The following is a 15,830-nucleotide window of genomic DNA, read 5'->3' on the forward strand; positions in this document are numbered from 1 at the left end:
ACTCCGGACGCAGTGGACTGGCCTCTTCCCTCACCCGATGAGACAGTTTGAATAGGATGACGAAATGCCCCGGTAGTCTATAGACAAAACAGAGAACGACTGCGAACTTCAACCATCGCTCTCCCCGCGAATTCGGAGCTCGTTCTCGACTGATATTCAAAGCAGTTAATTACATTGTACATGTATCTGATCCCAATGGTGGTTCCCAGAGGATTTCCATCACAACAATACTGATGACATGATAATGACTGTGGTCCAGCCATCGCACAGGACCAGCCTTTCTATCAAATTGATTGATCAAAACAATCGCAATGTGTTATTCTCAAAGGCGAGGGGGGATGGGGGATATGACCCGACAGAACCAACTCGATAGATGATCAACTTTGAAGCCGGACTATTTCCTCTTGGGTACCGATATTCCGTTTACACAAGAGAAATTAGGAACCCCTCCAGATTCGATCGGATCCCAACGGGTCACTTTTGTGTCATGTGAACTGTCCTTTATATATATTGCAAGGTTTGTATCATTAACTTTCCATCCAGTCACGCTTGTTGCTGCGATGTCTAATCCAAATGATGTTTCGCGACAGAGGACGTTTCACGGCGTAAAAACAATATTGATGTGTGGTAATCACTTCAGTACAGCCATTGGAACTGGCCTCGTCAACTCAAGTCAATAAACCATTATCGCTGATAACATTCTATTTCCCAAATGCACTATGATAAACACACTATTTTGGTTTATTGATTGATACAGAAATCCCAATGCAAAGCAACGCATTTGCCACACATTATCCTAGTCATGTTTTATGGCAAGGAGTATAAAAGACTCAGGACTTCAACTGTTCTTTTGTAAATATTTCTGCGATTAGCAATTTTGCGTAACTTTGTCTGGCCTACCTATCTTCTGCCTATATTAGCCTCCCTTTAACACTTCATCGATCAGTATGAAGCACAAACACACCACAAACAACAACAAATAAATGGTTTATTGACTGACTACAAAAATCGAAGATTTAAAATTTACACGACAAATATTTGTTGCCTTCAGGCACAACCATCAACTGCAACAAAAGTCTTTGTCCTATGTTGACAAATAACAAACAAATAAGCCAGATATTCACAACATCACAAAATGGAATATTCTTTAAAGATTCGCAATTTTATAAAATAAATAAAAAATATCACTGTGGAAATTGCGGCGTTCGTCACATATAAAATATTATGCAACATTTTCACCTGATGTGTTTCTTTACGAACGAACACTTTCATTTCTACATGTATTTACTCAAGTAGCAAATTCGAAGCCACGTGGAAAAACAGCCGTAAACTTCGTTAGTGGAAAACAACATTCTTCAAACATTTTGCAAACCCCCCCAAAACTTTTAAATCATCTATAAGTTTCTCAAACCTACGCTGAGAAGTTTTTTCTCGTATTACTTGTTTTCGATCGAATAACTTGGAAACCGTTAAACGGTTCTCATCAAAAGCCCGTAAATTGATCATATGCTTCATATAATATGACAACTCCCAATACAAGATACGATTACATCCAGGTTTCACAAATTTCCAATTCCTCCTTTTGCTCCAGGGCTTTTGGATACTTAAGTTCACTTCGAGCGACGTTCAAAGCTTCAATTCTCACTCTGATCTATGCTGAAAGTTTGTTGATAAGTTGTTCAAAGGACGAAAGCGCCCAAAGTGTGGAAACGTGTAATTTGAAGTTAATAAAATACGCGCCAACAATCTAGAGAGATCTGTCGCTGGCCTATAAACTGTATAATACAGATAGATTTTTATCACAGAGACATGATAAGTATTGCACTACCAATAGAGAGAATCTCCGAGGGAAAAATTGCCTGCTGAGAGAGCTTCCACTGTACAGAGAAAGATCACTGACGGCCATCATTAATTCGAGCTACTCGCGCGTTAAAACAGCCTATTGCAGAGTTTGTGTCTTAGTAAACAGGCCTGCGAACTACCAGCTGTGAAATATCGATATCTATCCAACTGAGGAAGAAGAGAGGATTGATCAGGACACGACACTGTTTTTCGATATACATCACAAAGTGCTTTGATTGGCGAGACTGGACATAAAATGCTGCTTTTTTAATCAGAAATGTACTAGAACACTTAAGGGATATGCTTTATGGCGAGAAAAAGAACCATTGTGAACTATTGCCTGTTGAAAATGTCTTGTGTCTACAGATGAAGGGATTTTTGATGTATTTGATTATTTAGTCATGACCATTGGGCAACTTGGTGTCGCCAACCCATTTCTATTCAAATTAAACGTTTTGAATGCCACAAAACTACCATACGCATGATACCTCCGAGTTTTTTTCCAATATTTTTAGATCAGTGAAACTAGAGTTTATACAAAGGGCAAATAATGTGTCTGGAAACCTTACTATACGTTTTAGCCATAATTGGATCAATCATCCAGAAAAAAACTTTCAAATCGAAGAGCGGATTTGGTCAAGCAGATGATACGAATAGACGGGGAGAGATCAACGACACAAACACTCAAAAGTATACAAGGAGGGTCTTAACTGTTGACCAGACAAGGAACTGGCAGAGTACGAAAGCCAGAAGGATCGTATTTCGAATGATCCTTCTGGGCTTTCGTGGTACGAATGAAAATTATTTTCAATTCTCTGATAAATTTTTAAAACTGAAACGTTCAACTACGTGTACGTTTCTACCTGTAAAAAAGGACATTATTCACGTTGAATTAAACCTATTGTTTGTTATTATGAATTCTGACACATTTTAAAAGCAGAAATATATTTAGACTAAGTTAATGTTTTATTAATTTGGCATGAATGGACTAAAACATAACGACAATGTTCTCTGAAAGATCGATTCGTTTTTGCTAATTATTAATTTTTCAATATTCTCTTATTCTGGTATGTTCTGTGTATTAAGTTATTTCGGTAATTTCGAACTTGTGATCAATGTCCTTTTTTAACAGGTAGAAACAATTCATATATACACGAAGTATAATGTTTCATCGGTTACCCAGATCAAACATGTACATGTACTTCTAAATTATTTGTTCTATGTTGCTTTCGAATTTCCTTCAACTTTGTATTGTGAAATAAACTTAAAGTAGGCCTACTTGCTATACTTCAAAACGTATTACAAAGTTGTTTTTTAGTTGCTTTTCGTCGTTTCAATTTTTTCTGCCTTTTTATTTCAAGTTGATATTCTATTGGAACGATTTCAAAATAAACTTGGCTAAGTTCTAAAACATGGATTCGTGTTTACCGTTTGTACTTGTTGGACCACAAGGCTACCAGTCGTTTATGTAATGGTAATCAAAATATTGTTAGTCAATTGCCAATAATTAGCTAATACGTAGTTAGCACAGGAACTATGATTATTACAAAGTCGTAGAATCGAGTGCAAACATGCGAATATGTTGCTCTCATGGTTGGCTCTCATATACTATACGTGATATGAATGTATTTAATTGGCTTATATTCAGGCAAAATTCCGTAAATATATTACTACAGGGGGAGAACTCTATTAGCCATTAATTATTTAACGGCACTCAGCCAATCTGGCTATGTCTGCACATCCATGTCTACTTTTTTTGTGCTAAGAACTGAATATAACTGAACACAACCCATTTCACTCATAATGGATGATATGAATAAAGACTAGCAAATGCTTTTACTCTGGTTTTGTACAGGAAGGCCTAGTGTAAATGTACATGGAGATTTAGATAAAAGCATTTGATTGTCTTTATTCATATCACCCATTGACTAAGTACATTCATGCCGTCCCATGCATTTAACAGGAAATCTTGGTTGTCATGATGCGTTTAACTTAACATGTATGCTTCTTTAAAGGCCTACATTATGTGTGTTCATTGCGTGTTCTTGTTACTCAAGTAAACATTAATACACTTTGCCCTAGTGCAGTTATTATGCATACAAATTTGATGAAATTGACATTTACAGTATTTGCATCTGTTCAAATACGCTATTGAAATTTATATTCAGTATAAGCTTATATGCACTGCCACACATTTACTCAATTGGAAATTTTTTAATTCTCTCGAGTTAATATTCTTTAAAACCCACAGTAGGCCTTTAAGAATAGGTCAGAATTGATTACGGTGCACCTTAAGTTCTTTTGATAAGTAGTTTGTTTATGTCTTTTGCAGACCAAAAACCCTTGCGTTAAGGTCAACAGGTGCCGAATTTTAGATAAACTGACATTTAAAACTCCAAAGGCTTTAATCTGAATTAATCCCACAAAATAATCCTGCTAGCAATAGGACTAGTGTGGTTTTGGCCGGTTCTCCTTGAAGCAAGAGCAGACATGAATGTTGGCAAGAATGTTCGGGCCAACACACTATACATGTATTTCTAGATAGTTTTAACTTTGAATTTTCAGATGAAATATAACGTTACGTTCAAATATTCAATTTTCGAAGCGAAATCACCAAATATCTTATTCAAGTCTGATTGTAGGAGAACGATGACAGGCAAAATCTCATGGGGCCCGGATGCAAGAGCTAATACAATTCTCAAAAGATTAGTAATCATTAAGCAACAACGAATAATCGTGAAGAAAGTTTCTGCTGACACAGAAAGGATTTGATCTTCCAGGGAAGTATAAAATGCCAACCAAAATTTTCGAGTATAACATCTTGGGCTGAACTTGACCCGCATCCGGGGTCCTGGGTACGTCACCATTGTTTTGGTTATTTTTAGAGGCGTAGATACGTATTTCATTAAAAATTTGAAATCTGGAACTGAATTTAAAAATTTGCAATTGTATAAAATCCGTATTCTGAATATAAATACTAGTATCAACATGGTCTTTGTGGTAGACAGAGATATACCAATACCATGAACAACTGCACTATCAATACGGCATTGATATAACTGCATTTCCATCTTCCTGACCAACGATTTAAAAAAAACTGTGTTTGCCTGTCCCTATAATGCCAGCCTTCGATTCTTTGGTGGTATTATTATATAGGTCATGTTTTGTTGATAAGATGTTGTTTTTTAATTTGAGCAAATATGGATAACCTAGATGTGTATGTATTTATGATATTCAAATGCAAACAATGGGAGAATGAGACACAAATATTATTCACCAATTTCATTTTTGGGTCATAACTTTCTATCTGTAATGCAAAATGAATTGATGTGACACGCATTCCTTTAGGACATATCCAGTAGAACCTCTCTATTAAGGACGGGGACACCATCAGGATCATAAATGACATTATTATTTGAAACTGGTATCTTTGTAAACCAAGGCAAGGCAAGGCAAACCAAGGCAAGGCATCAATTGTCCATCGTGATTGGCTTGATTGGTTAATGATCGACAGTCAATTACGTTAGATAATTGGCACGTGCAGGCACTGGAACACTGCTCCAACGGGGGTTCTTTTTTGGCGCCAAAGAACCCCACAGGTAGAGAACTTGATACAAAACATAGGTGTACAGAAAGCCTTATACTTGGAGTAACGCATACAAATTGCAGGTTTATGCCTAAAAGGCCTATGATATTTTAATAGCAAAACAGAAAGAAAATTAATGAGGGTATATGTATCAGCCCATACCTGGTTGCCTTGTGTACATATATTTATCCGAATCCGCAAGACTAATCCACCATAATAATCCAAAAAGAGCAGTAAATCCAAGATTACGCTGGAAATCCGACCAATCCATGATGTTTTAGTGCTTCATCGTCGCATTGAAACAACTCAACAGCCTAACATTTCACGAGGAAAACCCGATAGTGATTCACCATCCAAATTGGACTCGACCACGGAGGGGTGAGAGATAGACACGCGCCAAATTATGATTCAAAGTATAGGAAATATTATCGTATAAATGCAAATCAAGCCCACAGTTGGTAAAACTAAGCAATGGAAATGATATTTAGATGCTTTATTATGGATTTTCAATGTTTTTGTGTGATTTTGATGCGTGTAAATACTAATCATCCCTATTTTAAAATGAACTCGCCCCGTTGCAATTCAAATATTGGGTTATTTCACAGCTGGCGGTGATATTCTCAATGATATTCCACTTCATTCGCGTTAGTTCGCATTATATACTTGCTGTCAATAGTTCCAGAGGTATTCACTATGTTGAATAACAGGTAAACAATGTCAAACCAAACCGTAGAGGGCCCGATTGAGAGTCAAGATGTATTTTCTAATAGGGCAGTAAACCCGCTAGCTGGGGGCAATGAGGACTAACGAAGGTATAAGTACCCATCCTGAGATTCAGGGTTCGATGTCATACACAAAATTGCATCCTGAGAAAATCAGGGTCTCTGAGCCCTGCACGCAGCGTGCATGCCGGAGTCCTCAAGATGAGTATATATTGAAAAACAACAGTTTTTTTGCTTCGTACTTACGTACGTAGGCCTGCGAAACCTATTGGGTACGGAGCCCCATCCCGCAAAACAGCACCTTTGAACGTACGACCGTCCCTGGATCGGAGTACGTCGGAAGAACACTGACACTAACGCCCCCAAGAAGGAAGGTGGCTTACTATCAATTGTATTTGTGTACGACAAGTTCACGGCGCGTACTGAATCGTAGGGCGAGTTTTGTTTGTTGAACATGTCAGCTATAGATGGCCACACTGCAGACTGTTTTATTGACATCCTCGGCCTCAGGAGTAATCAACCTTGCCAATAATGCATCAATCAGCTATCGAGATGAGGTAACCTCGTCCCTCCAGCTAGCTACCTTGTGTAAATTATTGAATGGAAGAAACTGGTGAAAGGTCTATTGGAAGTCCTCATGTTTTAGAAGTTGTTGGTAAAGATGGCTGTAAGAATCTGTACCATTGGCATACAAATGTAACACCTTAGAAAAACACTCAGCGGTTACCACCACCAGTATTTACTTGTCTTCAAGGTATTTTTGAGACTTTCCCGGAAGAAGTGTCAAGACCATTTTTATAATCTCACGACAACCACGACAATTGGCCCACGCGGTGGCAGAGTCAATCATGTAGTGTCAGACATCTGAGTGGAGAGTGGAAGGCGAGGAGGGAAGTCGCATTCCCACAAAATGCAAGATCTCATCGGTTTCACTGTATCCTATTAATAATCTTTGGATTTAATAACCGGACGCTATTGGGAGGATCATTTTGAGGTAGGAATGTCTTGGTTTTACTGAAAATTAGTTGAGATATCTTAACTTTAGAAGTGTATTTTTTCACCCCAAAACGAAAATGGTGGTCGTCGTTCTCAACTTAAATGCGCCGCCCGCTTCCCCAAAATTGACAAGTGATATTCAGTTGCGTCCGCGCTCTCGAAATGCGGAATTTTGACGCTTTATTTGTCATTTTTGATGTGGCTTTCCTCTCCGCTTGCTTCAGGGGCGTAGCTGGATTTTTGGTCTTGGCCTTGGCCTCGGGTGGGGACGGGGGCGGAGGGGGGGGGGGGGGCGAATGTCACTTTGAAACAAGTTTTTTTGCTGACAACTGACATCTGAGATATCTGGGGCACTTGCGTTCCACCTGCCCCCTCCCTAGTTTGACCCTTGCTCTTAATCAGCAAATAAGTAGCCTCTCTGCTGATCAGGTAATAAGAGTGGCTGATCCCGACCGCTCTCTAGTCTATAGCCTACTGTCTGTGTTGTGGGGAAAAAATGGCAGACTTGGTGTCACTTCAGTCTGATCTTGATGTTCGCGATGGGATGTAAAATTTCAACAAAACTTGGGGTTGAATGTGGCAGTGAAGTCATCAGCACGTCACGGCTGGGGGATGGGGAGGGGATGTCGTCATGATATTGATAATAAGGTGGTGACTGACAAATACTAGCTGGTCTTTATTATTTCAGTTCTGTGGCGGTGGACAACACAATGCAAACAGTTCCTAAGACGCGGGCGCCAAAATGTGCTCGATGTAGAAACCATGGCGTTGTAAGGGATCTTAAGGGACATAAACAGTATTGTCCCTTTAAGGATTGCCTTTGTCAACTCTGCCAACTGAACTTGGCTAGGAGAAAAGTGATGGCGAGTCAAATCGCACTGAGGAGACAACATGACCTTGAGCAAGAAATGAGAAGTTTGCAGACTTCAGGTGAAAATATGCGAGATTCAGGTGGTGAGCTGTCATTAAATCTATTTTTATTTTTTGTTGTCATTCATATTGTTGTCCTAACTTAATCAGAATAGATTGCTTTCTCACCTGTCGGGCTGTTTTTTATCACCTTTTTCACAGGCAACTTGAGTTTACCATTGGGATTGTACTATTTTAGCAAAAGTATTTTGAATGAAGCCATTTAGGCCTACTGTTTATTCTCTGAAAAAAGCTTCTCAATAGAGTGGCCTCCGCCTCCGCGCATGATACTCATTTTGTTCATCACCATGGAGACAGGGTGAGACCATCTTGCTCTTCTAGCAGAAATGTTGGAATTAATGATGAGGTGAAAATGGGTGCTCATCTTTGCCACAAAATTAATCAAAATTCCCTAAAAATTTATAAGTCTACCATTCTTTTGTTTACAGTTTGCAAAACCTTGTCTGGAAACAAAATTGACGCAAAAATGCGATCGCCTAAGTGTGCCTTGTGTCAAAATCATGGCGTTGTAAGACATTTGCGGGGACACAAGCAATACTGTGAATTTCGGGATTGTATGTGCGCTAAATGCAAGTTAAACGTCGCTCGACGTAAAATTATGGCAGTGCAGATCGCGGTTAGACGACAACAAACACTGGAAGAAGAGACATCGGTTTTGCAGAGTGAAAACATGAGAGCAGGTAGGACCAAAATTGTTTGTTGTTGCATTAAGTGCCTCACAGATGAGTTAGGTGTATTGCTGCAGTGTGTGGTGATTATTAACCTCTGTCTGCGGGTGAAACTTGGCACTGCTGGGTTTGGCATATATTGCAGGTTGCAGCGATTGGGATAATTGGCACAGGTTGTTGCACGACAAAAAGGTTGATGGTTCATTTGGGAGGCACTTTAGTCCATGTCAGTTTTCCCCACAGAAACTTTCCTGGGTCAACTGCTCCGACCATATTTTGACACATTCCAGTTATGCCCAAGTTGGCAGCAAAATATGTCTGGTAGCTCTACCATTTAAAACCATTGATTACCAACTCCATGATTCTGTCCGGGTGCTATTTTTTTGTCCGGGTGCTAAAATAAATAAAAAACATTATAACAAGATAAAGAGACTCGTGGAAAAATATGAAGGTCAAGTCAGTTGAGAAAGCAAGTCTTTTCCATTGATGTGATTGAATAAATACATACTCAAGATTACTGAGGAATTCGCACAAAAGGCCAAGATATAAGCATGACAACTTAGGTTTGCCAAACATTGTCTAAAGTGTCACTGAGTGAACATGTTATGGCATCAACTGACCTCTGCTTTCTCCAGTTTCCATATCATTGATACAGTCTTATATTGGTGAAACTAGAGTATCTTTTAAATTTAGCATCTAGAGTGTGTTTTTGTTGTACTGGCCACTGGTTACACTCCTCGAGAATTTTATCACAGTTTGTAATCTTCTCAATGATTTATTGAAATGTTCGTACTGGTTTGTAGTAGTCGCTATGTATCAACTTGTTATACAAAGTGTCAACACGGTGATTTGTGGGACAACATTTCAAAGTCAATAGGTGCATTCAGTGCTATTTGACAGGCCAGGCAGGGCCGTATCAGAACCCGATAATTTAGACTGTAATGAGCGGTTTCATAGGCATAGGCTGGGGGTGAGCGGGTTGGGGTAATTCGTTAAAACCAACCCTTTCAATTTTTTGAACATACCCCTCCTTTAGATCAAACTACCTCCCCATCTAAAAGACTATGAGTTTTTTATGGCGTTGTGTTAGAATAGATGGTAAGTTATCACTTTTTTTTAATGACTTGACACAAATCTGTGATTAATGGGAATTTTTTTAAGCATCTTGCAAGTTTGTCAAGGCAAACCATGTACTCAAGTCAACAAAATTGTGAAGTAGCAACATGTTGAAAAAACACAACATACATTGAACACATACATTGAACACCAACTGATACAAAGTCACAAAGGAACAATGATTTTTAAATAAACATTATGTATCATTCTGTGCACATTGTATCTCTGTAAAAAATACACAATACATGTTTGTTAAAAGTTGCTTGCACTGACATGACTGACTCTCTTGTGCCAGTGCTTGGTGCTACGCAAACAAAAAGCTTTTTTGCAGTTAAGACCAAAATCTCTTGTTTGCGATGATCATTGCTGCACCCTGCAAGAAATATCCAACACAGCACCACGCAGTTCTACCCAAAATCTCTTGTTTGCGATGATCATTGCTGCACCCTGCAATAAATATCAAACACAGCACCACGCAGTTCTACCCAAAATCTCGTTTGCGATGACCATCGCTGCACCCTGCAATAAATATCAAACACAGCACCACGCAGTTCTACCCAAAATCTCTTGTTTGCGATGACCATCGCTGCACCCTGCAATAAATATCAAACACAGCACCACGCAGTTCTACCCAAAATCTCTTGTTTGCGATGACCATCGCTGCACCCTGCAATAAATATCCAACACAGCACCACGCAGTTCTACCCAAAATCTCTTGTTTGCGATGACCATCGCTGCACCCTGCAATAAATATCAAACACAGCACCACGCAGTTCTACCCAAAATCTCTTGTTTGCGATGACCATTGCTGCACCCTGCAATAAATATCAAACACAGCACCACGCAGTTCTACCCAAAATCTCTTGTTTGCGATGACCATCGCTGCACCCTGCAATAAATATCAAACACAGCACCACGCAGTTCTACCCAAAATCTCTTGTTTGCGATGACCATTGCTGCACCCTGCAATAAATATCAAACACAGCACCACGCAGTTCTACCCAAAATCTCTTGTTTGCGATGACCATTGCTGCACCCTGCAATAAATATCCAACACAGCACCACGCAGTTCTACCCAAAATCTCTTGTTTGCGATGACCATTGCTGCACCCTGCAATAAATATCCAACATAACACCAGGCAGTTCTACACAAAATCTCTTGTTTGCGATGACCATCGCTGCACCCTGCAATAAATATCCAACACAGCAGCACCCAGTTCTACCAGTGAACAAGCAATCTTTTTGTTGCTCTTGGCAGCAATAGTTAACGCAAATCACTCCCACAAAAATGTCTTGTTTTCCGAGTACTGTACTTTAAAAGAACCTGAAGCCCATATCAGAATTGGTGAAGGAACGAAGATGGCAATGGTTGGGCCATGTGCTCCGAATGCCTGCAAACGCATTGCCAAGGAGAGCACTCACATGGACACCACAGGGGAGACGGAATAGAGGCTGACCAAGAGAGACCTGGCGGCATTCCATGGCAAAGGAACTTCAAGAGAAGGGCCTAACGTGGGAGGCAGCCAGACAGCGAGCAGCCAACAGACTTGAGTGGAGGACCCTGAGGAACGCCCCATGTGCCACCTAGGGCACGAAGGGTCCTAAAGAAAGGAAAAGAGTACTTTAAAAGAACAAGGGCAGGATGATCTTCCCTCTAAAATTATTGCTTCTTCTAAAGTTCTATCATTCATCTTGTTAGGTGCGGGGCCAAATTCCCCTGATTTGCTTAGGAATAGGATGGCACCGGCAAATAATTCGATGACTTACATGCCAAACGCATCACACTCTGTTCAGCATATGATGTTTGGTAAGCAAGAATTTCATCAGTTTTGTTTTCGTGTTGTCAAATGAGGCCAGGAAAAGTCAATTCATTCATCTTCTTGATTTGAGCGGCACTGTCAAATGCAAACTTTAAAAGTCTGAAAATTTCAACTCTAATTCACTTTATTTCTTTGTCTTGTCTCTAGGTGCTGGCCGCAATTCTTCCGATTCGTTCTTAAGGATGGCACCAACATCTAGCACGGCAAACTACGTGCCGAATATTACGCACACCGTCCACCACATGATGTTGGGTGAGGTTTCCTCCTTAATTTCCCCCTCCCCGGGCCAAATCTGAAAACCCTGAAAAAAGGGTTCCGATCGGATGCATTTCGCTTTGCACTAGAACTTCAGCCAATGAGAGAATATGCCTTGGCCTTGTGCTAGAGCTAGACACCTGATTTCCTCAAGATAGATTGAAGGGCTAAGGCTTGTGGTGCTCATATCATTATTCTTCTGTAGCATAACTAGTCTTCGGCAATCATTCGAGTCAAGCACGTGGATGATTGTCCATTTCATTTTGAGAAACTGCCGATTTCAGGTGCTGGTCGAAATTCGTCTGATTCACTTCTTCGAATGGCACCGGCAAATAATTCAGCGAGTTACTTACCGAATGTTTCACACTCTGTCCAGCACATGATGTTGGGTAAGTTTGATTCTTTGTAACAAGAAGATTGACTTAAAGTTTAAAAAGTTAAAGAACAGGTTTGCTTTTTACTTCGCTTCTTCAAGGGAATGGGTGAATAGGTACTGCCCAAAATGGATCAACTGTATCTGTAGTACAGCTAGTCTTATTTGGTTCTGCTATGCACTACACTACCTGCGCCATAAGGACTACCCTGTCAGACAAAAAGTCTTGCCATCCAGCCCTTTTTAAAAGGATGTTCCCAAACTCTGTTTCTTTCCAGATGACAAAAACCTGCAGAGTCCAGAGAGGAGAATGTCACCCATGCAGATGCCTGCCCCGTCTTACCATCCTAACGGATTTCTCTAAGGAAACGTGAGGCCAGAATAGTTAGCTGATGGAAAAACCGTGCTTAAGTTAGTTTAATCCACCAACTTGAGTTAGCTTTGGTTAAGATAAATTAACCTTAGTTAGAGTGAATTAACTTAAGAACTTTACAGACATTCTAAAAAAATAGAGCAAATTATCTACGGCAAATTTTCCTGAGTCTGCATCATTTAGCTCTGGCCACTGTGGATGCTGACTATGGGCTCCACGCAGCAAGATTTTAAGCCAATTGATGCTGGCCCATCTGAATTTGTCCGTTTGCGTCAGTGATTTCCTTGTCTTGGATGTCCATAGTCTGTCTTAAGATAAGGTGGTCATGGTACGGTATTGTACTGTTGTGAAAACTTAAGTTATAACCAAGTAACTTAAGTTATAATCAAGTAACTTAAGTTACAATCAAGTAACTTAAGTTATAATCAATTGAGTTAAGTTAGAAATAATTTAACTCAAGTCAACGTGTTTCATTATATTCCAAGTTACATGTTGTTCAAAATTGCGTCCCTGCTTGAGATTTTCCTCGACAGCTTGTCGAGGTATTTAAATTCCCCCTCCTCAATGTCTATGAGAGAGTAGCACTTTGCAATTTTGCTAAAGTGCTTGGCCATATCATGTCAACTAATCATAATTAAAACAAGTGTAGTTTTGTATTTCATGTTTTATTATATTCCAAGTTACATGTTGTCTATAATTGCGTCCCTGCTTGAGATTTCCTTGACGGCTAGTCAAGACTATTTAGACCAAATTCCCCCTTGTCCATGAGAGAGTAGCACTCCACGTTTTTGCTAACGTGCTTTGCCATATTGTAATTTTTCAAAACATCGGTATGCTAATCAACATTTAACAATGTGTAGTTTTGTCACTGTGTCATTGCTTGCCAATTTTTCTCTGACGGTTGGTCAAGAGTATTCTAAATCGTAACCAAATATTGCTAATCAACATTGAAACTGAGTGTAGTATTGTAGCATATTTCATTTCATTTATTGATATATATCGTTTTACAATTTCTTGTGTCCACTAACCATAATTTTGCCATTTCATCATAACCTGGTTGTAAACAAAAAATTGTTGTTTCGTGTTCAATGGTAAGCTTTCTCTTTTGTGTAAAATCATATCTATCAATGAACTTCTGTCCCTCAACCCGAACGCTTTGTGTATTACTGTATATACATTCCATTTTATGATTGCATCATGTTTCTTTGTGTAATTACTGTAAACCCGGTCAGGGGCTGTCATGACTTGTAAGGTGGTAGTTCAACCTTTACAGAAGAGTAGCAGCACCCAATGTGACAGCTCTTGGCTTATTTTTCAGTATTATTTGTTTTGCAAACTTGGAGAAAGATAATTGCTCATTATTTAGAGAATTAATTTGCTGGTTTTGGTCAAACAGGAAAGTGTGGTAGTTCGAGCTCCCGGTTAGCGGTGTGCCGTAACTTGAGGCTCGAACTACAGTTGTTTCTTAGCTTAGCTTTTCCGTTTCAACCAATCCAGGTTTTAAAAAGTATTTTTCATCCATGTTTGTCCATTTAAGTATTCGTCATATCAAAAGATTATTACCATGATTATTACTGAATTGATATTGTTTACTGCTGACAAAATTCTTATGATGTCAAAAATACTCCCCCCCCCATTTCGGTATCTGAACCCCCTAAAACCATTGAGGTATAAATAATATATATATACCTCCATGCTAAAACCCACTAAATTCCATTTGAAATACACCTGTACCAAACTAAGTTATGCATTAAATTCATTACCCACAGAAACTGTTGTCAGTTTGACGGCAATAGTTGCATAGTTTTAGCTGATATTTGCTTGAAACTTGTTGTATTTTTGGTATCATATGAATTTTGAATTTTGTGCCTTTGCTATCACTGCTGTTCACCTGTTACAAACGCAAATTGTGCTTCAAATTGTACTTCCGTAATCAACTTTATTTTCATTGCATATTGTTATTTGCATAATAATTACCTATGAAGTAATTACAAAGTATTCAAGTTCATTTTCTTTGCATATCTGTATTGCTATTTCCATAATAATTACTTGTGAAGTAATTATTAGCATATGTCACATGGTGTGTCAGATGGTATGTCATGTGATGTATCATGTGATGTGTCACATGACATATTTCGTGTGTCACGTGATGTGCACATGTGTGTTAACTAGTATTTATGTTTGTGAAACATTGTAATCGTTCAGTATTGAAATAAATTACGTTAAAGGATAATTCTGTTTTATTAAATCTGTTAAGTACTGTATGACGACCCTCGTCAAGGTTTGGCCACTGGAGGCCTCGAAATCTTCCAAGAAATGGAAAGCTATGAGCCGGGAACTCAAATATGGATACAAGGCGGCCATCTTTGTTTTCACTCTCCACCCCATAACTTGGGAACCAGTTGAGAGACGAACCTAAAAAAACTCTGTACCAGAAATGGCGTACAATGTACATTGCGATGTGGCTCGATTACTTAATATATAGTTTTATTTTTGAGGGGAGGGTGTCTAACAATCAACACCACTAAATGTTGGCTCCTATCCCTAAATCTGGCTCAAAAACCAAAGCTCCCACGAACGTCTACTTTTGCGGGAATTCATCTCTTCTTCCCCAATGTTTTGAGAGCAAAAAGCTCACCCGAATATAGCATCCCTGCATATCCAACAATATTTTTGCAGTTGGACCTATACACTGTATTTTCTGTTGAGTTGTCATAACCGTCTCCAAAGTATCTAAAATGGTTACAGTTATAAACATTTTGCGACATTTCATTTCGAAAAATCCTGCTAGAATAGCGCTGATAATGATTACATCTGCTACATGTACATGTTCTTCTTTCACTAATTTTTTTTCCGCAATTCGCATTAATTGTCAGCATCCCCTTCCCGTTAGCAGATTAGTCCATTACCGCAACGTGAGACGTTTCACAAAGATTACGAAAAGAATTAGGTGGAAGAGTTCTTGGGTGGGATGAGAATTTGGATAACCAGAATTGATCAAAAAACTCTGGTTGCGGATACACCATGACATAAAAGCCTAGCCGGAGTACAGTTGTGTGCGGACTGGGGCTTTGGGACGTGCATACTCTTTTTAAAGGGACAGCTTGGACAGTGTCATGATGATATATGTTGGTTTAACATACTAAAAA

The 15,830-nt window shown here is 39.2% G+C and overlaps 2 protein-coding genes across 4 annotated transcripts in view; one reads left to right on the forward strand and one right to left on the reverse strand.

The window, feature by feature from the left end:
* LOC135503229 (uncharacterized) overlaps window positions 1-5,769 on the reverse strand; it is a 46,819-nt gene extending 41,050 nt beyond the window's left edge. The window contains exon 1 of the mRNA XM_064796697.1: window positions 5,591-5,769. Coding sequence (XP_064652767.1) covers window positions 5,591-5,699 — 109 coding nt within the window. The 5' untranslated portion in view covers window positions 5,700-5,769. The remainder of the gene's footprint in view (window positions 1-5,590) is intronic.
* Window positions 5,770-7,008: 1,239 nt separating this feature from the next.
* Window positions 7,009-14,907, forward strand: LOC135503264 (doublesex- and mab-3-related transcription factor 1-like). Of its 3 annotated transcripts, XM_064796762.1 has the most exons (7): window positions 7,009-7,144; window positions 7,835-8,100; window positions 8,505-8,756; window positions 11,560-11,667; window positions 11,828-11,932; window positions 12,220-12,324; window positions 12,587-14,907. In XM_064796762.1, the coding sequence occupies exons 2-7, from the start codon at window positions 7,857-7,859 to the stop codon at window positions 12,670-12,672; spliced, it is 900 nt and encodes a 299-aa protein (XP_064652832.1). In that variant the 5' UTR covers window positions 7,009-7,144; window positions 7,835-7,856; the 3' UTR covers window positions 12,673-14,907. The 3 variants fall into 3 exon arrangements, with proteins under 3 accessions (XP_064652832.1, XP_064652833.1, XP_064652834.1); XM_064796763.1 differs by lacking the exon at window positions 11,560-11,667; XM_064796764.1 differs by lacking the exon at window positions 8,505-8,756.
* Window positions 14,908-15,830: the final 923 nt, after the last annotated feature.

This window comes from Lineus longissimus, chromosome 19 (genome assembly GCF_910592395.1).
Source record: "Lineus longissimus chromosome 19, tnLinLong1.2, whole genome shotgun sequence".
Classification (NCBI taxonomy): Eukaryota; Metazoa; Nemertea; class Pilidiophora; order Heteronemertea; family Lineidae; genus Lineus; species Lineus longissimus.